This window comes from Delphinapterus leucas, chromosome 3 (assembly GCF_059928025.1).
Source record: "Delphinapterus leucas isolate spDelLeu-1000000601 "Yukka" chromosome 3, BTC_Dleu_Yukka2, whole genome shotgun sequence".
NCBI classification, from domain to species: Eukaryota; Metazoa; Chordata; class Mammalia; order Artiodactyla; family Monodontidae; genus Delphinapterus; species Delphinapterus leucas.
In genome coordinates, this window is record NC_143131.1 from 159,819,476 (window position 1) to 159,846,024 (window position 26,549).

Below are 26,549 nucleotides of genomic sequence, written 5' to 3' on the forward strand. Positions count from 1 at the left end.
TGCAATTAAAACCTTTTTGTTGTGAAACGTATCACACATACGTGCATACATCAAGAGTTAACAATAAAATGAACACTGTGCATCAACTGCTCAAATTAAGAAACAGTAATGGCACTTTAGAACACTGGCACTCAAAGTATGGTCCCAGGACAGAACTAGCATCACCTGGAAGGTTTAAAAACTGCTGAATCTCAGCCTCCCCCTGCTCTGGCTTAGAATCTGCATTTTAACAGGGTCTCCAAGTGATTCACACGCACATTAAGTCTGAGGAGTTCTCCTTAGAAGCCCCTGTATCCCTTCTCTTCAACCCGTGACACAGATATCTAATACCCTGATTTTGTGTTAATTGCTTTTAATAATAGTTCTACCACCAACATTTAATCTATCCCCAAACAACATTCCACCTAGTCTTGAAAAGGGAGGGCAAGCAAACACCAGCCATGCAAGAAGCAAGCTGCACTGATCTCACTGGACAGAGGCTCCAGAAGGAGGTGAGCAGAGCAGTCTTGGGTCATGGTCTGACTTCTGCTTCTATGGAAGTTGACAAGGTCCCCTCTGAGGAAGTTGCAAGCGAGGTCATGAGTGAGTCTTGGGAAACACAGGTTTCTCCACAGTTGGGCACATGGCAAGACATGCAGCATGTAGACCAGGCGCTGGACATGCAGCAGAAGTCTGGTCAGTGAGAGTGGGCTGCTCTGTACTTCTGCTTCTGACCCCAACGTGGCCTACCTCCCACTCTCAGGGAAAAGCTGAAAACTTCCATGAGTGTCCTTGGCAAAGCATGAAAGGAGAGACATGATCAATACAAGCCATCCTGGTATCACTTATCATCCTCCTCCAAGTAAACCCTTGTCATTTTTTTTTTTGTTGGGTCTCCTGTTTTCTGTATCTAATGTCTTACTCTTTCTTGATTTATTCTTTCAATATTGATGGAGTATTTCTTGCAGTAGCTTCTTAAAAAGGGTGACAGGTAAAATTTTTTAAATCCTTAATTTCTGAAAATGACTTTATTCTATACTCATTCTTGTTGTATACTTTGCCTAGGTATAGAATTCTAGGTTGGTAATCATTTTACTTCAGAATTTCAGCATCGTACTGTTGTCTTCTTGATTCCTATGGTGCCGCCAAGTAGTCCAAAGATACTCTGATTCTTGATATATGACCTAGTACCCTACCCTCCCCATGCTGGAAGTTTGTATCTCTTCTTTAAACTGAATGTTCAGAATTTATAACTGGCGTGGGTCTATTTTCTTCCCCAGTGCTGGGCACAGTGCGCCCTTTTAATCTGGCAACTCATGCCCTTAAATTCTCAAATTATTATTATTTTTAAAATATTTATTTTATTTATTTTCCTTATTTTTTGGCTGCGTCAGGTCTTAGTTGCGGCACACGAGATCTTCGTTGAGGCACGTGGGATCTTTTGTTACAGTGCGCAGGTTCTTCGTTGCAGCGCTCGGGCTTCTCCCTAGTTGCGGCGCTCAGGTTACTTTCTAGCTATGGTGTGCAGGTTTTCTCACTCTAGTTGTGACGTGCAGGCTCCTGGGAGCATGGACTCTGTAGTTGTGGTGCGCAGGCTCCAGAGCACGTGGGCTCTGTAGTTTGCAGCATTCAGGCTCTCTCGTTGAGGCATGCGAGCTCAATATTGTGGTGTGCGGGCTTAGTTGCCCCACAGCATGTGGGACCTTAGTTCCCCGACCAGGGATGGAACCCACATCCCCTGCATTGGAAGGTGGATTCTTTACCACTGGACAACCAGGGAGGTCCCTCAAATTATTTTTTAAATCATTTCTTTCTTCTAGTAACTTCTATTTTTCAGATGTTCAACCTCCTACACTGGTCATCTAATTTTCTTCTCTATTTTCAGCTTTGTCTTCTTTTTCTTTACTTTTTGGGAAAATTACTCATATTTCATACGTATAGTTCACGCACATATTTCATATTTTTATAATATTTCCAAGATTTTGTTTTCTGAATTAAAAAATTATTGTTTCATAAATACAATATATCCTCCTATCCCTCTCATTAACATCTCATTGGCCAAAGCAAGTCATATATCCAAGTTCCAAATCAAGGAATGGGGACGTATACTCTGCCTGCTCTGAAACTATGGCAAGGGTGTAGGTGTATAATATGACCCAAAGAGTGAAGAATTGAGACCAAACCTCCACACAACTAAGGGATATGACATATCCCCATGAATAACAGTGACTCATTTTAGCAGTGATAAGGGATGAAAGTCAGGGGACAGGTGGAAAAGGGAGGGCATCAGTAGGCAAGAAGATATATAGTTAAAAAGTGCCCCAAGTACAGTAGTTCCCCCTTATCCAGGGGGTTGCACCCCCAGTGGATGACTGAAACCGGGGATAGTACTGAAATCTATACATTTCACTTAAAGGAAGCACTTTACACTTTCTCTTTGGCATCTCTGAAATTCTGGCATCACCACTCTTGTGTTTTGGGGCCATTATTAAGTAAAATGAGGGTTAGATGCACTTAAATACCGTGACTATCAATCTGATAACCCAGATGGCTAAGTGACTAAAGGGTGTATAGGGTATACAGCGTAAATATGCTAGACAAAGGGATGATTCATGTCCCCAGGGGGACAGAGCACAAGATTTCATCACACCACTCAGAATGGCACCTAATTTAAAACTTATGAATTATTTCTAAAATTTTCTACTTAATATTTTTGGACAATGGTTGACCTCAGGTAACTGGAACAGTGGAAAGCAAAACTGCAGATAAGTGGGGACCGCTCTAATTCTGATATACATGACACTCTGCCACAGAGTATCCTTTTTTAAATAAATTTATTTATTTGTTTGTTTATTTTTGGCTGTGTTGGGTCTTCATTGCTGCGCACAGGCTTTCTCTAGTTGTGGCCAGTGGGTGCTACTCTTTGTTGTGGTGCACAGGCTTCTCATTGTGGTGGCTTCTCTTGTTGTGGAGCACGGGCTCCAGGCGCACAGGCTTCAGTAGTTGTAGCACACATGCTCAGTAGTTGTGGTGCATGGGCTTAGTTGCTCCACGGCATGTGGGTTCTTCCCGGACCAGGGCTCAAAGCCGTGTCCCCTGCACTGGCAGGCGGATTCTTAACCACTGCATCTCCAGGGATGTCCTGATATGCCTTTATTAAGAAGCCCTTATTAGGGACTTCCCTGGTGGTCGAGTGGTTAAGACTCTGTGCTTCCAATGCAGGGGGCACTGGTTTGATCCCTGGTCGTGGAACTAAGATCCCACATGCCAGCAAGGTGTGGCCAATAAATAAATAACTAAAGTCCTTATAATTGCTAAAAATTTTCCAAGCATATGGTTTGGAAAATCATAGTTTTTGTCTTGTAATTAATTTTTAAAAAATTGTGGTCACAAATGAACCTATCTATGAAACAGAAGTAGAATCAGGAACATAGGGAATAGACTGGTGGTTGCCAAGGGGTTGGGGGGAGAGGGTTGGATGGGGAGTTTGGGATTAGCAGATGCAAACTGGTATATATATACTGGGAACTATATTCAGTATCCTGTGATAAACCATAATGGAAAAGAATATGAAAAAGAATGTATATATCTATGTACAACTGAGTCACTGCTGTACAGCAATAAGTAACACAACACTAATTCAACTATACTTCAAAAATAATTTGTGGTCAAAAACCATATCATAAAAGTTACCATCTTTTTTATATGTACAGTACAGTAGCGTTAACTATATGCACACTGTTGTGCAACAAATCTCTAGAACTTTTCATCTAGCAAAACTGAAACTCTACGTCCACTGAACAACTCCCACTCCCTCCAACTTCCCTCCAGCCCTTGGCAACTACCATTCTACTTTGTGTTTCTAAGAGTTTCACTATTTTAGATATCTCAGATAAGTGGAATCATGCAGTATTCCTCTTCCTGCAATTGGCTTATTTCATTTAGCATGATGTCCTCAAGGTTCATCCATGTTTCAACATACGACAAGATTTCCTTCCTTTATAAGGCTTAATAATAGTCCACTGTATGTATACACCACATTTTCTTCATCCATTCATATCTGTTGATGGAAACTCAGATTGCTTCCACCTCTTGGCTATTATGAACAAGGCTGCAATGAACATGGCAGTACAAATCAGGGTCTACTGTCTTACCTCTGTCAACTCCACCTCTGAAATGATCCCAGCCTAAAAACATACAGCTTCTGACTCTTAATTCAGGGCTCCTTCCACAGTATCATTAACATTCGTTCAACAGATGCTTGCTGACTGCCAAATATGTGTGAGGTCTGGTGCTAAACTACTGGTCTTGCTCTCAGATTGCTCATAGTCTAATGGAGAGCAGCAAACACGCTAATTAAAGCTCAGTGTGATTGTTCTGGCACAGGTTTAAGTAACTAGCCTGGCTAGAGGAGGGACTTAGGAAAGAGGTCCTAGAGGAGATGGCACATGAGCAGAGTTCTGAATGGTGAGCAGGTGTCAGGCATTATGAGACTAGGGAAGGGCATACGCGTAAAGACACCTAGAGAAATTAGGCCATTTTCAAAGAACTGCATTCAAAGTATTTTAGGGAACTTGGAGTGTTGCACATGGGTTTCATTCCCATGGTGCCAGATGCCACCCCAATGACATGCTGCTCCAAATGTTCACCGTATACCAGTCTCTTCTGTTGCTCTGCTAGGCACAATAGTTCTTCACTGACTTAAGGGCCCTGAGCACTTAAATTGCCAAAGTTTGGCCTGCGAGTTGGGATGCTTTGAATTAAGACTGCCATAGAGTGGGCAGCAGGAGTGGTGATATTTTTCATTTAAAAACATCATTCTTCCATCCTCAACTAACCAAATAACATATAGCTCTTCAAATGAATGCTTAATATGAATAAAATACATGCAGGCAATGCACAGTATTTTATGCAGGCAACAAAACTCATGACAAGGCTCCATGCTCTTGAACTCTCCCTTAGAATTCAGAAGTGAGATGGTACTCACAGGGTTGTATAGTATTATTTGTATTTGAAAAATGAAGCAAACTTTTTCTGACAGAAAGCTGATTAACTTGAAAATGGAGACTCATTTTGCCAATTAGGTAGACATTTTTCATACATTAAACAAGCTACAGTCACAGCTCTAAGGTTCTGATGAAAATATATCTAAAGCAAATAAAAATATTTTATCAAAAAATACTGTATTGGCAAAGGTGTATTGAAATGAACAGTATTTTGATTTTCCCAACCAATTTTGAGTACATTAGGTTAAACAAGGTCCTTCTAAGTGAAAGAATAACAGGTATAATCAACAATCAATTGATAAATGTAAAGCCTTTGTGTTTCATTTCTCCATAAATGAGAAAGTGAATGACTGATGACTAGATTATCCTTTTGTAAGTGAGATGGTTTCTAATTCTCTGCTTTCATTAAAGTTGAAAGTATACCAAACCAAGCTGTCGTCTAATTGGTAAACTAATTTTGATGATACATATCACTGTGTGATTTTTGGCATACCAACTCAAATTTCAAAAACTTGATTAACATTGTATAATTAAATTTCTTCCTTTCTTTTATACTTATATGAACAAGGATTACTGGAACTTAAATGTATAAAAACAAACAAAAAATAGGAAAAGAATTAAGAACTATCATTTTGTCAACAAGTAATATTCATCCACAGTTATGTGAACAAATTGAGGTGGGAAAAGCCTCATCCATCTCATTAAGGGAGGCATGTATAATAAACCTGTACTTTTTTTGCTTAATTATTTATAAAAATTTATAATGTGCTTGTTATTTGTTGTATAATAATTTACTGTAATTCTACTTACTGAAATAAGAAATATATATAACACACAGGACCTATAAATGCTACATACATTCTTTTGTATAAATCGACTTTTTTTCTGGCCACGCTATGTGGCTTGTGGGATCCTAGTTCCATGACCAGAGATCAAACCCGGGCCCTCAGCAGTGAAAGCATGGAGTCCCAACCACTGGACTGCCAGGGAATTCCCTATAAATCAACTTTAAAGAGAGCAAAAAGGGAATTTACTGTATAGTAATAACCTATAAGAGACAAGAATATGAAAACGGATATATATGTGTGTAGGGCTGAATCACTTTGCTGTGTGCCTGAAACTAGCACAGCCTTGTAAATCAACTATACTCCAATTAAAAAAAAAAAGAAAGAAAGAAAGAAAAGGAAAAAGAAATGCAAGTTCCAAGAAAAAGGAATGATTTAACATTTCTGTTAGGACTTCCCTGGTGGCACAATGGTTAAGAATCTGCCTGCCAATGCAGGTGACATAAGTTCGAGCCCTGGTCTGGGAAGATCCCACATGCCACGGAGCAACTAAGCCTGTGCGCCACAACTACTGAGCCTGCGTGCCACAACTAGTGAAGCCTGCACGCCTAGAGCCCGTGCTCCACAACGAGAGAAGCCACTGCAATGAGAAGCCTGCGCACCACAACGAAGAGTAGCCCCCGCTCACTGCAACTAGAGAAAGCCTGCGCACGCAGCAACGAAGACCCAACGCAGCCAAAAATAATAAATTAAAAAAACAGGGACTTCCCTGGTGGCGCAGTGGTTAAGAAACCTCCTGCCAATGCAGGGAACACGGGTTGGAGCCCTGGTCCGGGAAGATCCCACATGCCGCGGAGCAACTAAGCCCGTGCGCCACAACTACTGAGCCTTGCTCTAGAGCCCGCAAGCCACAACTACTGAGCCCGCGTGCCACAACTACTGAGCCCACGCGCCTAGAGCCAGTGCTCCGCAACAAGAGAAGCCACCGCAATGAGAAGCCCACGCACCGCAACAAAGAGTAGCCCCCGGCTTGCCGCAACTAGAGAAAAGCCCACACGCAGTAAAATAAATAAATTAATTTAAAAAATAAATAAATAAACCTTGTTAAAATAAACAAAATTTCTGTTAAAGAAAAGCATTCTTTAAATGGTTGATGAAAGCATATCACTAAGGTATTCAGGTTCCACTGGCGACATTTTAAAAAATGATATAACCATTTTATTTTTAAATGTTAGTATTTATAATTCTCTGGAAGTTATATCCTCTGCAACTATAAACAGCATTTTTACCCTTTTTCTTTTCTCTTTTTAAAATAGTTGATTCACATTAAACATATGTAGCACTTATGTGTTACATAAATTTCTTATTTCATATATTTCACTTAATAAATTGTTACAGTAATTTAATATACAATTGATTAACACAACCAATGCATTACAATTTTTCATAAGCTTAAAAACTTAGGATGAAAAGTTCAAAATGTCAACATAAAATGTGTGAGGCAGGATTCAAAATGTTTCAAAATTATTCAGTCCAAACACCCAGTATCAAACACAAAGCTTTTCGTGATATGACTCCTACCTTTCCAGTTTTATCTTCCAGCCTCTCTGGCACTTTAAGCCTTAAATTCAAAGATTTACTCACTGTCATAATTTTGTGCTTTTGCTTAGTTTCTCAAAGAAATCAAAATCCTATTAGATGTCCCCTGATAAGAGCTCAAGTCCGCATGCATATTAGCCTATTAAATGTTTGGAAATATCCTAAATAAAGGAAACTTTAAATTTGTTTATCCCAGTGTCACCCAAATTTGCTCAACTCTAGAACTGTTTTAACAGCCCATGAAATTAGCGTTTCATATAACGCCCTTTGGGAAAACATCTGGCAAAATATTAAGACCCATTTTAAAAGTCAAGTCTTTAAAACTTTCCCAACTTCACCCAAGGGGCATCCCTTTTCTAGTATTCCCACAGGCTTTTCAGCCCTCAACAGGGCTTTGCAATGAACTGTTTACCACCTACTCCCCAAGAGACTGCATGACACACAGGTCTGGCACCACCACAATTTCTGGCTCCCAGCAGGAGCTCAATGTTGGTTGAACAAATAACCAACTTAAAGACGGAAATAGAGACTTCCTTGGCGATCCAAGTGGTTAAGACTCTGCTCTCCCAATGCAGGGGGCACTGGTTCAATACCTGGTCGGGGAACTAAGATTCTGCATGCTGCAGAGCGTGGCCAAAAAAAACCAAAACAAAACAAAAAAAACCCCCCAAAACACAAAACTCAAAAAAACAGGAAATGAAGAAAAGGAGTGGATAATTCCCAAGTTTCTACTTTGGATGACTGGACTAGGGAAAATACTCTGAAGAAACATAAGACTGGCAAGAAAAAGGGAGAGTCCCTTTTGGACATGTGGGAAATCAAAGTGGAAATGTCCAAGAGACAGCTGGACCTGAACCTTGGTAGAGATATCTGGAGAATCTCATTATTACAGGTGATAGATGAAGCCATGAAAGAATCAATGACAGGGACTTCCCTGGTGGTCCAGTGGTTAAGAATCCGCCTTCCAATGCAGGGGATGCGGGTTCGATCACTGGTCGGGGAACTAAGATCCCATATGTCGCAGGGCAACTAAGCCCGCAAGCCACAACTAGAGAGCCCACGTGCCACAACTACTGAGCCTGGGCGCCCTGGAGTCCGCACACCACAACTAGAGAGAAGCCTGTGCACTGCAACAAAGAACCCGAGCGCCACAATCTTAAGATCCCACATGCTGCAACGAATATCCCACATGCCACAACTAAGACCCGATGCAGCCAAATAAATAAATATTAAAAAAAAAATGACATTAACCCAGGAAAAGAAAACTGAGTGAAAAAAGTAGAGAATTTAGTTAGTTGGGGACCATGAATGTTTAAAAAGTGTGCAAAGAAAGTTTCTCAAGCCAAAAAAATTGGAATTCCCTTCAATGCCTCCCATTTGCCCCCATCCAATCCATCTAGTCCATCAGCAACCTCTGTCACCTCTGCCTTAAGAAGCTGTCCAGAATCCATCTCCTCCTCTCCATCTGCACTACTACCACCAGCCCCAGCCTAGACAGTGCAAAAGCTTTAACTGCATCCACTCTTGCCCAGACCAATCCCAGACATCCTCCATCTAGCACCAGAATGGCCTTTAAAAAATGTTAGATCATGTGATGTTTTTGCTTCAAATCCTGCTATTGCTTCTCGCTGCACCTGATCTGATCCTTGCTTACTCATACCAGCTGCATACCTGCTGCTCTGGCCACACTGACCTCCTTTCTGTCTTCATGCAAGCTCAGAAGGTTCCTGCCTCCGAGACTTTGTGCTGGTGGTTCTAACTGGAATGTTCTTTTCTGAAACTTTCAGCTGATTCATAAACTCCTGTCATTCAGGCCAAATTAAGACAAAGCTGCTACTACCATATCTAAAGCTGCTGCTACAAATCACTCAGTATCACATAACTCTTTAAATTTTTTCTTAGCATTTATTATAACTTAAAATTAATTTAAAAAATTATTGATCTCTCTCCGTAAGAGTAGAGTTTCAATCTGTCTTGTTCACTGCTGTATCCCTAGCAACTAAAATATGCTCTGGCCCACAGTAGGCACTCAAATATTTGTTGCATGAATTAATAAGGGAAAGCAGGAAGGAGACAGAAAAAAAGTCAGAAAGCTGGAAAGAAAATCAGAAGAGAGTAGAAGCTAAGAGAAGAGTCTTAGGAAGGAGGAAGTCAAAAAGAATGATGACTAAGAAGCCACTGAATTTGGTAATTCCATCTTTGGTGTCCTTTAAGGGGGCAGCTTTGGAAAAGTAAAAGAGGTAGAAGGCAGATTACAATGGGGCAATGAGTAAATGGGAAGTACAGTGGAAAGCACAAAGGGAAGGAAGGAGATAGAATACTATTTTGAGGGTGAGAAAAGACAAAAGAAAGGAGAATATGTGCTCCTGTTTCAAGCTAAAGGGAAGGACCCAGTGGGAAAGGGGATACTGAAGATAAAAAAGGAAAGATGGTACTATGACAAGGCCGCAAATGTTACAGGAAGAAATGAGATTCTAAAGCCACATTAGTCATCTGTTCTCTAAAATTATCCCACATGATTACAGAACAATGTCTGTTTTATGTTTAGAAATATCTACTCCCTGAAAATAATTTGTTATTTACATAATTCCTACACAAGTTCGGTCTACAAAATCATTATTAAAATTTCACACATCTTTCTTAACTCTTAGAAGGTACACACTGGGTGCTTGGGGTAGAGAGCCATATGCACAGTGTTCTCACAGGTGGTTCAGAGAACAAAAGTTTTAGGGAGAAAGAGAAGACAGAAAGAGGTATGTATGCAAATGATAAAGCAAATGGGGCATGATGATGACAATGGGTAGAATCTAAGAGGAGGGTATGCAGATGTTCTTTGTACTATTTGTGCAGTTATGTATCTATGTATCTTTTATCTATAAAAGTTAAAAAGAGAGAAGAAAGAAAAAGAGGAAAGAAGAGAGAAAGGAAGGAAGTTACAGATTAACATTTTTCATGAACTTAAATGCAAAAAATCCTCGACAAAATATGAACATTTTGAATCTAGAGATATATAAAAGAGTTCTTAAACATAACACCAAAACACAATTCATAAAATAAATGATTATAAACTGGATTTTATCAAAATTAAATTTTTCTGTCCTGTGAAAGATCTTATTAAAAGGATAAAAAGAAAAAGAAAAAAAAGAGAGAGAGAGAAACACTGCATGCCTAAACTAAGCAGGAAAGGCAACTTCCATGAATGGTTGGCATGCAACCGTCAAATTTCTTGGTAGACTATCACAACGACTTAAGGAGTAAGCAGCAAAAGTGTGACAATGGTGGATAAGGGGATGTGGCATAAACCTTTATAACATTTTACTAAAAGAAGGATTTCCCTGGTGGTCCAGTGGCTGAGGCTCTGCACTCCCAATTCAGGGGGGCCCGGGTTCGAGCCCTGGTCAGGGAACTAGATCCCACATGCATGCTGCAACTAAGAAGTCCACGTGCCATGGCAAGGATCCCGTGTGCTGCCACTAAGACCAGGTGCAGCCAAAATAAATAAATATTAAAAAAAAATTTTTACTAAAAGGAAATGTTCAAGCTATTGTAGAAGACTATTTTCATGACAGAATGAATGTATAAAGTGAGTGGATAATTCTCTATTATCTGGCATCCCTAATACAAAGAAGTCAATCTGGACTTCCCTGGTGGCGCAGTGGTTAAGAATCCGCCTGCCAATGCAGGGGACACGGGTTCCATCCCTGGTCTAGGAAGATCCCACATGTCGCGGAGCAACTAAGCCTTGTGCCATAACTACTGAGCCTGTGCGCCACAACTACTGAGCCCACGTGCCACAACTACTGAAGCCCACATGCCTAGAACCCGTGCTCCGCAACAAGAGAAGCCACCGCGATGAGAAGCCCGTGCACCGCAATAAAGAGTAGCCCCCAATCCCTGCAACTAGAGAAAGCCCCCGTGCAGCAATGACGACCCAACGCAGCCAAAAATGAATAAATAAATTTTTAAAAAAGTCAATCCTATCATTAGAAAACTACTATTTGGTTTTTAATGAGCACACACAGTATGAAGAAAACCTAATGAGGTAATTCCTTGACAATTAGAGTAGAAAAAAGTCTGAAGCACTGTTTCTGATCCATCTCTAACAGTATCTACAGTAGGAAGATAGTGGTCAAGGTTTTGTTGTGGTGGAATATCCTAAGAAGGGGAAAAACATAAGCAGAAGGTGTACTCTACTAGTAATTTGACTTGATCCCTTTTCACTTGTACAAATGGTTTACCGATGGTAACTTTGCTATGAAATGACTGCCTAAGAGTACTACAGGACATTTGGAAAAAAAATAAGAATAATATTCCTTATGTAAGGAATATTAATTAGATCAAATACATACGCAGAATTGTCAAAAATAACAATGACTAAGAGGCACTTTCTCCCCTCCATTTCTCTGGCAAAGCTGTGCTCTCTCTCCAAGCCAAAATCCTACCAAGGCAAGGACTCTCCCCCTCTCTGAACTGAAGGAGCCACTAAAACGGAACAAGCCACTGTGTTCTTAGTGACACTGATCTTCCATTCCTAAAACCCCACTCCAAGGCCAAAGAGCTCACCTAGAATCACTTGGAGACTGAAGTGAAAAAGGTCCTTCTTCCTAGTAAGGAGGTTGAAGAGCAATTCCATTCTAAAGTTTAACTCATGAAATCCATGGGTCAAGGTTTAATGTGATAAGACATCAACATAACATGGCACACCTAATCACCCAAAAGAATGACTGACAGGCCAGACTCAAGTTCTAACACACTCAGAATTAATTTCTCTTCAAACAGCATGTCCAATTTCTCTCTAGTAGTTTAGGACTAAAAATATCATAGGGGATCTAAATTCTTAGTCTCTTTAAACAAACTGAATCACTACTAATATACATTCTAGGGGGTGGTTCAAGGTAACTATGTGAGTGTAAAATTGAGATTTTTATGAGCTTTCACTATTTACTTAGACGGAATTACCACCCACAACTCTTTTTTAAAATTAATTAATTTTTGGCTGTGTTGGGTCTTATTGCTTCGCGTGGGCTTTCTCTAGTTGCGGTGTGCGGCCTTCTCATTGTGGTGGCTTCTCTTGCTGCAGAGCACTGGCTCTAGGCGCACAGGCTTCAGTAACTGTGGCACGTGGGCTCAGTAGTTGTGGCTCACGGGCTCTAGAGCGCAGGCTCAGTAGTTGTGGAACATGCGCTTAGTTGCTCCGCGGCATGTGGGATCTTCCCGGACCAGGGCTCCAACCCATGTCCCCTGCATTGGCAGGCGGATTCTTAACCACTGCGCCACCAGGGAAGCCCACCCCCGACAACTCTTAAAAGTCTTTCCTTTGACTGTGAGCTGCACCCCTCCCTGTCTCCCAGGGCTTACAGTCTGTTTGCAAGACATGTCCTAAAGTAGTATGTGACGTTGTGCTTAAAATAAATAGCATAGACAATACATTTCCTAAATGTTTTGACAAAGGAGATTCTAACTGCTGTGGGGTAGGGTGGAAACTGGTTTTAAAGAGGAAGATGAGATGGCCCTGAAGGATGTCAGGATTCTGAAAGGTGATGGGGGAGGGTCCTGCAGGCAGCCTTTCCATTTATGAAATATTTTTCACATCGACACTCATTTCTTTTGAGTCTTATAAAAATCCTAGAGGAAACCAAACACATCCTCAGTTTACAGACAAGAAAAGTGAGGATGAGAAGACTTGACTATGTAAGACTTGATAACAATAAGCAATGAGATGTCCAGTAGCCCAAGCTAGTGTGGGAGAGAATAAGGAAAATAATTCAAACAGAGCATAGGGGCTGTGACACACCTAGCATTTAAAGGGTGAAAGAGACTGAACACCTTAAGACTAATTAGGGAAGAGTACTGCAACAGCCCAGGTGAGACCTTAACAAAGGCATGAATTTAAAAACACACAAATTAAATTGGTAACATTTGTTCTAAACTTAAAATTACCAAGAAAACAACAGCAAGGAACCTTATAATCAGTCTCAGGAAGGAAAACCTCTAACCAACAAATTTCCTGAATATCTACTGAGAACCCAAAGGGCATAATACTTTACCAACAAACTCTAATATCATCAGAGGTTTTAAACAGGCTTATAATGAAAACTGGCTTTGTCAACAGTATTGCTGGAATCACAAATTCACAAATTTCAGGGTTGCCTAAATAAAGAATACCTTTGTACACCTCAATGAGCAGTACTATGTCTTTACTAAGATTTCCAAAGATTCTTGATTTTCCATGCAGAACAGTTTGGTCAACTAAAGGCCGTTTTATTTCCATATTTAAGCCCTGACCCTGCGAAGAGCAAGGACCCAATGAACATTTGCAGAATAAATGAAGCCACTATCACAGGCAACTTAAATGCCAGTCTCTTCCAAAATAAAAGTTCTCAAAATTTCGGAATCCAGTCTGGAAGAAAAACCTTTCACCGACAGTTCGCCAGCCTTCCCACCCGGGACCTTAACGTAAGGTCCTTAGGGTCATGTTTTCCCAAAGTAACGCCACAGTGCCATTTCCCGCAGATGACAACCACTCAGTCCCTGCCATGTTAGCCTCCCCCGAGTCAGACCAGAGAAGTTGCGGGCACTGGGGAAGTCTCAAAGGGCCCTGGGCGGCGTCAGGGGCAGCGTCTCCCGGGAAGGGGCTGCTCCCCGAGCCCTACTCACCGCGACCGGGAGGCCGTGCTCTGGGCCATCGGCGGCGTCGAGGCGGGGGGCCGGGGCGGGCGCCGGGGCCGGGGCCTGAGCTGGGGCCGGGGCGGGCGGCTGCCGGTGCTTGCCGGCGCGCTTGGCCTTGGCCTGGATGCAGCGCTGGTGGAGAGCGAAGGTGTGCTGGCGCTCGAGCTCCAGGCGCTCGGGCGATACGGCCTCATAGCGGGCCTCGCAGGTGCTGTGGTGGCGCCGGCACAGCTCGATGCGCCGGCGGAGGCGCTCCATGACCGCGCTGTGTCGCGGCAGCGCGAACTCCGCCATGGGGCAGGTGGGCAGCACCATGGGCCGCGGGCTGCACGGGCCGGGCCCGAGGCGGGCCTCTCGGGGCCGGCTGGCACGGCAGGCTCCGCTCCCCGCCGGCTGCCCGGCTGCCTCACGGCCACGCCATGGCTCCGCGAGCTGCGGAGCGGGCTCGCGCGCGGCGGGGGTCTTCCTCTGGCCCCGCTCGGCCCAACCCAGGCAGTCGCTCGCTGCCCACCTCAGGCCTCGGCCTGTCCCCGCCGCCCCGGCCCCATTGTTTTCCGCGCCGCCGCCGCCGCCATCTTAAAATTGTTTTCAGGGCTCTCGGAAAAGGGCGGGGCTCCGGCAGGCGAAAGCGGCGTCACAGCTGATGAACAGGGACTGCGGCCAAACAGAGAAGGAAGAGCGGGCCACCCGAGGGGCGGGGCCTAGCACGCCAGAGGCGCGCTAGGGCTGCTCCCGTGCGCAGTTTAAAAGGAACTCTAAAGTGAGGCGGAGGGAAGCAGGTGGGCGGGCTTCGGTCCTCCTCACCCGTGTAAGTGACCGACAAGAGCCGGCTCTAAACGCCGCCTCACGCGGACAGGCCCTTCCGGGTCCGCCGCGGAAAGACGGCCAGTCGGCGCGGCGTAACCCGCCAGATCCAGACGCTCCCGGCACCACAGCGCTTCATAATTTTATTCCTCCTGTAGCTTCTTAAATGGGGCTTTGATAAGTTAAAAAGTATCCAGGGTTTTTCAGTGTCAGCTGTTTTCGTTCGACCTCACGGCTCACATTCAGCCTCACAATTGGTAAGAATTGTACACGGGTGAGGTGAAGAGGTTTCTTCTCGCGCTGTTCTGAATCGAGACTATATAATCTTCCCTTATATAAATTTTGAACAAATTTCAGAAGTTCAATTACTACAACAACAAAAGCCCTAGCAGACAGGAAGAAGAGGATGTGAAGGAGTCTAGCTTCTTTTCTGGTGTGTGTGTGGGGGGTAGAACTGCAAAGGATGATGCTTCAGTAAAAAAACAGGGAGCCTGGCCTGCAAGCTTTACATTTAAAAGATGGTCTGTTAGGTAAAACTGAATCTCAACAAAATACAACTAAAGACAATTACACTCTAGTATTATACCTAGTAGGCAAAGGGAGTGGGAGACTGTAGGGGAAAAAACAGGAGCAATGAAACTACAGACCGTCTCTGTTGGGCCAAGACAAACTAGAGACAGGTATTGGCACCCTAACTGCTAAAAAGTTAACAGGAGGTGCCAAAAGGCTGCACAATGAGAGACACCATAAACAGCTCAAACTTTGGTATAGTAACTTATTACTAGGCCAATGAAAATGTTTTATTTTAAAATCAGAAGAAAAAATGGAGTCCTTATTCAAATAGTACTTGTTTTTATACAAATGCAGTAAAAAATACAAGTTGCCCACCAAGGCAATAGTGCTTAGGGCTCATGAACGCCATAACATAGTCTTGCTTTTACCATTCTTCAAACATAAATTTTACACCAGAATTAAATAAATTTCTTTTCTAATGGGAAAGATAATCCTAACTAGGAGCAGTACATTTTGGGTACTCTTCAGTAAGCAATTCAAAAGCCTAATAATACTGCATAAAAAAGTTATGGCCTAATGTTCAAAAATATCTCTGAAATATGTAGGAATATATAAAAGATGGAGTCTGATTCTGAACAAAGATTTATTTTCTAATAAATGTTTAAAAGTCGAATGGTTCCCATAAATCTCAAAGAATAATCTACAAATTACCATTCCCTTTCTGAGCTGCTATACCTATTACAGAACTGAAATACCGAACCCCAATCCAGCAGGAAAAGGATGCAAAGCCTACTCTGAATTATATTCAAATCCACGTGGTGAGATGTAGTAATTATTTCACCGTCCATAATAGTTTCTGCAATATTAGAAAATTTCATGTAGTAGTCAATTAAAGGAAGATCAACCCACTATTGAGCCAGTAAAACACACAAATTGAAGGTTATTATGAAAGAAGGTCAGTCAAAAGCAGATGCTTAACACAGGGCTTTAATATAATACCATTTAGTAACGCAACAATTGGAGAAAAATGAAGAGTATTTTATGGATGAGAGAAACTGAGGAACACATCTGATGGAGTGGGCATTTTACAACAATGGGACAAATAACCAGCATGTAAAATCATAATGTAAGTGCCTTTTAAAGAGCTGAATACTGCTGCTGGTCATTCATTAATGTGTCAGACTTCTAATCAGAAGGCTGCACCTTCAACAAAGAGTGAAAAGAAAACCAAGAAATGACTTTTTGTTTTGTCTTTCTTTTTTTGGACAAACGTTGCTAAATTACCCTTGGAAAGGCAAATGAACAGTCTACTGATTTATACTTGTTATTCCACAGCTCAGCTGGAAGAAACCGTAATGTCAATGGAGGGTAAAGAAGGCAGATTTCTGGAAATGCAATGATCCCACACACTTGCTTCAAGGAGAAACCTGCAGACATATTTTCAGGTCTTGCTAAGTAACTGTTTATTTGCACTCAATACATTTGGGAAAGTCTGCTACATAGCTAAGGTCACTGTGACCACAGAACAACAGATGAAAAGGATAAAGCACTGAACAGTAAGAAAAATGCATCCCACCCTCATAAGAATTTAAGTGAACCAGTAAAAAAACTGAAGATAAACAAAATAAACAGATACAGCCTTCATCTTTTATGAATATACTTCCTCCCCAATATCTCCCCAATATAAACACTCTGGAGTGTTTATATATTCAGTGCAAGGAACAGTATCATCGGTACATTTGAAACACCTCTGAAAAAACAATAAAGCTAAAAAAAAATCTAATTCTGAATACATTTCAGTGTGGTGTAATAATGATGTTATTACACTATAGTGATGGGGGAGAGGCTCTGATAGCACCCATCTGCATTCCACATGAAAAAACAAACCTAAGATCATTTCTTAAAAATTATACAAGCCACATACTTAAAAAAAGTTTTGAACAGGACTGCTTTATCATGTAATTTAAGACAGAACTGTTACATGAACTGCAAATAAAGACTTAAAAGATTTAGCAGCTACAAAAATCAGAAAACTCATGCTAAAAGTCACTTCTCCATAAATACTTTTAGCCTGTGTTCAATTACAGTCAATTCTGAATTGGCTCGCCTCTGGATTAGACTTCTAAAGTCTTTACACGGAGTAAAAGAAATGGTAAAGATGAAGGACACTATTCTATCGTGTACTTTGACCCTGGAAAGGTGTGGGTCTGCTTAATAAAGGAAGAAACATACACATAATCACAGTAAAGCTTAACACTATGCAGAGCTCATAAGCATTTTCAGCAACGGACTGCAAGCTGTGCTGTGAAGACAATGCATAGCAGAGAAGAAAGCTGGGAATTTGGGGAAATTGAGAAGGTAAAACAGTGTCAACACAGTGGAAGATGTGATGAAAACATCTGCCTCTACTCTGGTAGCGTTCCTTTAAGAAGCCACCTGCTTGAGAAGGCTGGAGCCCAGACACTCCCAGGGTGTGAAGAATGAATGCCCGAGCGCCACATTATGCCACCTCCTCCACTAACTGCAAAGCTGTCTGGGAACTGAGCTGTTCCAAAGGCAAAAGAACACACATACTTCATGGCCTAACCAACATCAAGTGAAAAGTTTTTTTCTTTTTGTATGTCTATTTTTAATACAATTTTAACAGAACCTTTATATAAATTTGGGCTTCCATCCAATCACTCTCCTCAATTTCCTTAGGAGGAATTGAATAATGGAAGCAAGCAAAACAAGATTATAACCACAAATGACTGCACTTTAAACATGATTATCAATTTTAAGGGACAAAGACACGTGAATATTTTGTAATACCAAACTTAAAAAACAAAATCAGTTACTTCAAATTCAGCCCCCTAGCATTTTTAAAGGTTGGTGTTATTTCTGCATGGACAGATTAATATATTAAATTAAGCCAAGATTTTTAAAGACTGACAAAGTTCTATCACTCTATTTTAAAAAACAAAGATGTTTAAAAACAAAAAAATACAAGTTAGTTGCTTCATGTTACATTTCACAACCATTATGTTAAATGCTTTCTTTCTACAGAAACAGGGTCCTTTATGTCACAACTGCAATTATTTACTGCTAGATGTTTAAAATTACACGGGCTAGTGTTCAGCTGGAACCTGTTGATGGTGACTCTGAAGGTTTTCTGAGTTTCAACCTAAGATGTGCCAGGTCCTCTCCTAGGACCCACACTTTGCAGGGGAAGGGCAGGGAGAGGAAATCACAGATCAAGTTCTTAAGATTGTTTCACTCTCTTCGCGGCTTTCTGTTTCTTGGTGATCTGTTCAAAATTTCATCCTCCTGTTGGTTGAAAAAACAAGAAATTCACTATAATTAGCATATTTTTTAAAAAAGTAAAAGTTCACCAAGTTTTCAAATGAGCCAGGCTGAGTATAACCCATCTGAGGAAAAACAGGAAAAGAAAAATGATTGGAAGAAAATGCATCAAAAACAATGTTGGCTCAAAGGTGGTGGGATTGTATGTGTTCTAATTCAGTCTTTGTTTTCTAAATCTAACCTATAAGCATTTTCTTTAAAAAGGACCAGACACCAGGCTTTCACATGTTATCCTGCTTAATCCTGAATAACTACTGGCCTGTGGACACATTAGTCCCACTTTGAGGCTGAGAAAGCCTCAAAGATTCATGAGGACTAAAGGCTATCAAAGCTGAGTCCCACATAAAACTCAAGACTACAAACCCAGTGCTCTTTCTACTCTACACACACTTATTGTGTGAGGAAGTTTGGGGTATATAAAAACAGACTGGTCCCTACCTGAAAGAACTATGCATTCTAGTTGAGACAGAATACGTCCACTGAAAATATAAACAACATTGACCTTTATCAATAGAAGGGCAGAGTTGTGGTAGCTGTAAATGGAAACTGGGTAGTTTCCAGAAAGGATCAGAATGAAACAGCAGTGCTTAGAAAAGGGACCTTGGTAGACTATTCTCTTTCCCTCATACCTCATATCCAATCCACCAGAAAGTCCAGATCAGAAGCTCACATCCTTCTCTCCTATCACCCTGCTCTGGGCCACCATATCTTGCCTGGATTATTACAGTAATCTCCTAACTAGGCTCCTTGATTCTCCCTGGTCTGTGAAAAACACAGCAGCCAGAGTAATCAGGTCTGATCACTCCTTTGCCCCAAAGCCTACAATGGCTGCCCATTTCACTAGGAGGAAAAGCCAAGCCCCTACAACAGCCTAGGAGGCCTCACCTAATCTGGAGCCTTCCCCATGTTCCTTTTCTCCACCCTCTTAATCTACTGACCGTACTGGCCATCTAGACTACCACTTCAGGCCCTTGTACCGGCTGTCCTCTCTGCCAGGAATGCTCTTCCCATGGACATCTCCATGGCAAAGTCCTTTATCTCTTTCAAGTCTTTGCTCAAATGTCACCTCTCCACTGAGGCCTACCTACCATCTTTTAACATTACATACAACACACCCCGCCTCCAGCATTTCCAATACCTTTTCCTGTACAACTTTTATTTTTCATAGTCCATTGCTTTTTAACATACTGTTCTCATTTACTTCCTTATAACGTCTACTGCTTACTGTCTGTTTCCTTCCACTAGAATTTAAGTTCCCCAGATGTAGCGTATCTTTGTCTGTCTTGTTCACTAACAATACCTGGTACACAATGGGTACTCCACAAATATTTATTGAATGAACGAAAGAATGACTCCATCAGCAAAAGGGACAAAAATTTTAGAATGCAGTGATTTGTCCAATACATATTTTTAAGGGCACAGTGAGGAGAGGTAGATGATGACACAGAACTGTAAAATAATAACCTGAAGTTGCCATCTTAGAAAGCATTTTGTTAGTCTTTCCTTACCTTCTATTTATTACAGAAAACCATTTTCAGCACAGAAAATACTTTTGAGATTCAGATGTAATTTGAAATTTAATTTTTTAGTGCTAAGAATTCCACTTTTACAAAATTGGCTGTAATGGAATTTTTACTGCCACAGCCATTGAAAATTACCCTATGAAAATACTCTCTACTTAAATGTACCTTCACTGAGTTGCTTGAAACATTAAGATATACTCTTCCCCTTTCTATTACCTCTGCTTTAGGTTTCCTATCTTCCTCCTCTTGACTGACAGTGCCACCATCTTCTTCAACGTCACTTTTTTGCTTCTCTTCTAAGACAGAAGACAAAGTAAAACAACTGAGCAAAATCTTATACTTGTTTTTGGTAACTAGAAAATCAGCATTAGAACACACCTCTAGAGTCTGAAACAATCTTGACAGTAACTTGCTTATAAGGGTTTGAAACGTCTTCTTAGGATGTTGTTTTAAAGCAGATATTTTGGGGTCTACTTCTTACCAAGTTTCTCTTCACCTTCCTCCTCCTCATCTCCCTTTTCCTTTTCCTCTTCCTTTTCTTCTTCGTCCTCCTTCACATCTGGTTGAGGAGCATCAGTCTTCTTGTACTCCACAGGACTGGGCTGTTTCTGAAATATTCCCCCAAAGCATGACAGTTTTGTTCACATTTTATATATTACGTTACCATATAATTACCGAAGGCCTATGAGCAAAGTTCTGTACAAAGGCTATATGCTGGGGTAGATACAAAGAAATGAGTAAGATGGAATTCCTGCTTGAGAGCTTCCTCTTCACTGAGCATGTGTATGGTTCAAGGTAGAAGGAACAGTAGAAGCTAAGGGGTCAGGCAGGAATGTGCAAATCTAACTAGTCAAAGGTGACTGAGGTACAGATATGCAGAATAGTGGTGGGGGGATAAGGCTGGAAAGGAAGATTGGGGATCAGGTTACAAAACATCTTGAATGCAAGGTGAAGCATAATCCTCATTTAGTAGAAGTAGAGGGTCTAAACAAAATTTTCTTTTTTTGATTGCATATAACAAAGGCTAAAGAATAAGGCTGTATCAGCCCTACATGTGTTTTGCGGGGGAACGGAGGGTAGGGATGCTGAGGGAAAAATGGATAATGAGAAATCAAAGACTGAATTATAAAGTATTTGAATAGAAACAGCTATGCCAGAAGGAAAAGCTAGTTTGTGCCCAGATGGCTCAGTTTTATATCTCTAAGTTGTTTTTTTCTTTTCTTTCAGAAAGCTTCTGTCAAATGTGAAGGAGAGTAATATAGTAGGCTAATACTATTAGAAACCGAGGGGCTAACAATCCTACTTCAATCTGGGCACAATAAATGGCCACTGAAAGTAGTGAACAGGGTTTCAGAAGTCAACACCAAATGTGGCCCAGTCACTACTGAGCTGCTACAAAGAAAAACCTCAGGCAATGTATCTTAGTTATTTTTAACAATATAAGAGTGAATCAAAAAAAAAAAAAAAAAAGAGTGAATCAAAATAAAAAAACAAAGCAAAAACAAACCAGCAACAACTCATACCTTTCCAGAACAGCAGAAGAGGATGACAAGAAATACGGGCAGAGCTACAGTCAAAATGTAGACCACCCAGAGCCATGGGCGCTCCTCGGCTGCCTCAATCATCTGCCCCACTACACCTGGCTGAAAAACAAGACAGGACTCATTTCAAGTTTTGGCTTTTGACACTAAATACAGGCTGTACTGTCCCACTGTTCAATTACCGCATGGCACTACTCAGGCACCTTTTTCAGAGGATTCAAGCCTAGATGTTCACACAATGTAAAAAGGAAATAAGAGAAAAATTTCGATTTTCCTGCTCTCTTTATCATCAAGGGGATTTCCCCTTCCTAGGTGTGAAAGCTGGCTTCTTAATCACCTACAAAGGTTTCCTTAACCTCAGGGACCAGTGAATGAAGAATTTCTTGATCTCAATGTCTCTCCAATTCCCATCTTGGCCTTATGACCAATTATGTGAAAATTCCATTTATTGGGTAAACCAAGATTCAGTATTTAAGAGTGCATTAGCATATACCCTAAATGGCAAATTTTGTTAAATATCTTAAAAAAATTTTTTTTTAATTGGAGTATAGTTGATTTATAATGTTGTGTTAGTTTCTGCTGTACAGCAAAGTGAGTTAATTATACATATATCCACTCTTTTTAGAGTCTATTCCCATATAGGCCATTACGGAATAGAATTGAATAGAGTTCCCTGTGCAATACAGTAGGTTCTTTTTAGATATCTATTTTATACATAGTAGTGTGTATATGTCAATCCCTGTTAAATGTATCTTAACACAATTAAAAAAAAAATACCCTACACATACCACAAATACAGACTCTAAAGCCATTATATTGGCCTAATGAAATCATGTCCAAAGCCCCAGTATTTTGTCTTTAGCAGACAAAGGTCACACTTTCTATGCCAACATCCCCCAAAAAGGGAAAAGACAAATCTTAGAAGATAGCTTTTCACAACAGAAGCAATTAGTTACCTGTAATAAAAGACATAAATGCACAATAAACAAGCAAGCACAAACCTCAGCAGCCCCATCCGCAGCTTTCTTCAGACCCCATCCATCATTGGCCCAATCGTCAACTACTCTTCTATCACCAGAAACAATAAAGTTGTCAAAAAAAATGTCTGAGGTCATAGACCACAGTTCTAAACCAATAGCACTAAAAGGAGTCATCTTGAAAGGCTCCAGATCTTCAAAGAAATCTGGATTTGGTATTTTCCGGGGTTTCCAGATTCCCTAGAGAAAAATATTTTAAAAAATCATTTCAGATAATGATCACCACAAATTTATGGTGAACCTAAATAAGAATTAAGATGAATTCTGCATTACCTGCGAGTTAAGTGCTGACCTTGTAAAACTTAAGTAACAGGAAGAAAACAATAAATGCTACTGATGCCTCTAAGACATCTGGACTCCAGCTACTTTCAATTTCATCCATGACCTTGATCCAAACACCTTGCTCTACCTGGCACATTCCAACAGCCTCCACTCTTATCAACTAACTGCTGGTAGGAGTGGGAGCATAAATCAGTACAGACTCCTTCAGTGGTGATTTAAAATGTACACAATCTTCAACCAGATATTTCACCTCAGATAACTACCTAGAGAAATAGTTACCACATATACTCAGACATTTACAAGGAAAATTACTGCAGCAAGGACTCTAAAAGCAAAAATGGCAATTCACCTAAATGGCCATCAACAAAACAGCTAAAGCGCAATTTTTAACTTATCTTATTGCTTGCACAAGTACATTTAAAAACAGAAAAGTATATACATAGTAGATACATAGAGATACAGACCTACACTTTACATTTTGAAGTGTGACAGAGTAGAAATTAATGATTTTAAATAATTTGACTAGAACAGAAACAGAAGTGAGACCAGGGTCTGAGTTGTTACATTTCCATAGTAAACTTAAAGCTTTAAAATATCACCACCTGTATTACCATCTCATTTGAGCCTCACAGTCTTTTTATAGTTGAAGATACTGAGGTCAAGCAATGAGCTGACTTGTGTTCCCTGACTTGTGGTCAGGCAACCAACTCCCATCATAATCCTCTATCCACCCTACCACAGAGATTGCCAAGTTGGATTCACATGGTAGCAGGGTGCCCAAACCACAAGTTTTCCATTTTTTGTTTGCTTTTAAACACAAGTTACAAAGCAATTATGAAAGTTCTTTCTAGTTTCTAGGTTTACCTTTTCAACACTTAACACATAAGTTTTCTCTCAATTTTGAAGTTTACTTTGTTTTCAATTCAATAGTTTGAATACAGGGGATCAACCTGGCAGCCTCACTATAGACAAAACTTCTATCTGAACACAAAGAGATCTATGAAACCACAGAGAGGTACAAACCTGGTAGTTAGGATTGTCAATCATGGGCGGCTTCCATTTGCCCTTATAATTAGGGTTGTCAATCATAGGTCGCTGCCAGACACCACACCCAGGAGCCGACTCACACTTAGGGTTGGCAATCTGAGGAGCCTCCCATTCTCCATCCATATCTTCATCCCTGTGGAGGTACAAACAAACTACAAATGGGTTCTGTGATGCAGGACTGTGAAAAGCTGCCCCAGGGCTTCCCTGAAATCCTGCAGAAATACTTTCACAATGTCGTACTACAGAGCATCATCTTGTTTCCACATTTCCAGTAGTAAGGGTTTTTCATGACAGATGCATTTAAAAAAAGAGATGAAAATGTAATCAATTTCGTTTGTTGAGCTCTACACTTAAATTTGAGCAGTTAGCTGTATTTAAATATTAACTTTTACTTCAATAAAAAAGCAGGCAATTTCAAAAGTTAACTAAAGCTCATACCAATCCTCTGGCTTCTCTGCATCTGGGTCAGGTACATATTCAGGTTCATCATCTAACCAGCCTTCAGGCTTTGTGGCTTCTTCATCTGGAATCTTAGCAGGGGCATCTTCATCCCTTAAACACAAAAGAAAAAGCCAATTACCGACAACATTGGCCAGAGAATCACAATGTGGTCCCACTTTGTGAATCTTAAACAGGGCAATCTAAAAATATGTAGGCCTTACTTAATCAAAAAACTTAAAATAGTTCCTCCTATAAATATCTAAAATCATATACAAGGGCCTAGTATGCAGAATTTATAAAGAACTCTTACAACCTAATAATAAAAAGACAACTCAATTTAAAAACCAGCAAAGGATTGAATAGACATTTCTTCAGACATAGAAATGCCCAATAAGCACATGAAAATATGTTCAACATCATTAGCCATCAGAGAAATGCAAATCAAAACCACAATAAGATACCACTTCATACCCAGTAGGATGGCTATAATAAAAAAACTGATAAAACTAAGTATTGGCAAGGATGTGAAGAAAATGAAACCCTCATACATTGATTGTGAGCAAGTAAAATGGTACAGCCACTTTGGAAAACAGTTTGGCAGTCCCTCAAAAAGTTAAACATCATTACCATATGACCCAACAATTCCACTCCTAGGAATATACCCAAGAGAAATGAAAATGCATATTCACCCAAAAACCTATACATGAATGTTCATAGCAGCATTATTCATAACCACAGCCAAAAAAGGGAAACACCCTAAATGTCAATCAAATAAGGAATGGATAAATAAAATGTGGTATTATCCACACAATGGAACAGTCTTCAGTCATAAAAAGGAATGAAGTACTAATCCATGCTTCAACATGGATGAGTCTTAAGAACATTATGCTGAGCAAAAGAAGCTAGACACAAAGGACCACATATTATATTATTCTATATCCAGAATGGGCAAATCCACAGAGACAGAAGGCAGATTAGTGGTTGCCAGGGGCTGGTGGAAGGGAGAAATACGGAGTAACTGCTTCATGGGTATGGGCTTCTTTTTGGGTGATAAAAATGTTCTGGAATTAGACAGTGGTGATGGTTGCACAACACTGCAAACATACTGTAAAACCACTGAACTGTACACTTTAAAGGGTGGATTTTAGCATGTGAATTATGACTCAAACAGTTACTCTTAAAAGTTCATCAAGAAGTACCTAATTTCAAAGCTTTATGCAGTTATTGTTAGAGCCACTTTAGCTGGTAAGCAGAGACATCTTCTATTCTTGGTCAGGATTATGCTTGGTTTTGAAATTTGCTAGTTTAAAATTGTGTAAGAACTTAAACTTGTATATCATTCAGCTGATCTTTCAAGCTGAACATTCACTTCTCCACCCCCAAAATAAAACAGCTAGTTAAGGAATACAATACTGAACAAGGCTGAGTCGAAATATACAAATAAACTCACCCACTACACCAGTGCAGCATAAAAGTATCAACTAGAATTTAACTGTGAAGCCTAAGAGGATACTTACAAGTGGAACATCAGTTTTATCACTTCTCTTTGTTCACTTCCTGACATTTCCAAAAGTCACCATACCAGAGTTCAAAGATGGTCACATACAAGAGTACAACCCACCTGTTTTCTTTTCTTACCACTCTCCAATTTGCACCTTATGTAAAAGGCTACTCAATTTCCCTCACACGTGTTAAGCTCACTCCTATTCCTCTACTTTTGCACATGATATTCTCCTTCAACCAGGGAATACCATTTTCCATCTTCACCAGTTAGTTAACTCTTGCCCACTTTCAGTTCTCAATTTGATTTGCCCAACTCCAAGAAACTACTGAAGTTAGGTATACCTGGTGCTCTGGTCACAAGTAACACATATTAGACCATTCACCCCATGCATGCCAACTTCAAGTGCCTGTCTCACAACTAGACTGGGAGTTGTGTAGGCAGCTGGTGTGCTTGTGGTTTTGTATTCCAGTGCTCAAC

The 26,549-nt window shown here is 40.6% G+C and overlaps 2 protein-coding genes across 2 annotated transcripts in view; both read right to left on the bottom strand.

Annotated features, from left to right (window-relative positions):
• The window catches only part of MAML1 (mastermind like transcriptional coactivator 1), a 50,282-nt gene extending 35,665 nt beyond the window's left edge, over positions 1-14,617 (bottom strand). Inside the window, exon 1 of the mRNA XM_022563310.3 lies at positions 14,027-14,617. Within this exon, the coding sequence (XP_022419018.1) occupies positions 14,027-14,353 (327 nt within the window). The 5' untranslated portion in view covers positions 14,354-14,617. The remainder of the gene's footprint in view (positions 1-14,026) is intronic.
• A 1,709-nt stretch (positions 14,618-16,326) lies between these two features.
• Positions 16,327-26,549, bottom strand: part of CANX (calnexin) — a 32,129-nt gene continuing 21,906 nt past the window's right edge. Inside the window, exons 9-15 of the mRNA XM_022563311.2 lie at positions 24,566-24,679; positions 24,104-24,260; positions 22,763-22,978; positions 21,744-21,863; positions 20,702-20,828; positions 20,437-20,516; positions 16,327-18,661 (exon numbers count right to left, since the gene is read on the bottom strand). Of these exons, the coding sequence (XP_022419019.1) occupies positions 18,608-18,661; positions 20,437-20,516; positions 20,702-20,828; positions 21,744-21,863; positions 22,763-22,978; positions 24,104-24,260; positions 24,566-24,679 (868 nt within the window). The 3' untranslated portion in view covers positions 16,327-18,607. The remainder of the gene's footprint in view (positions 18,662-20,436; positions 20,517-20,701; positions 20,829-21,743; positions 21,864-22,762; positions 22,979-24,103; positions 24,261-24,565; positions 24,680-26,549) is intronic.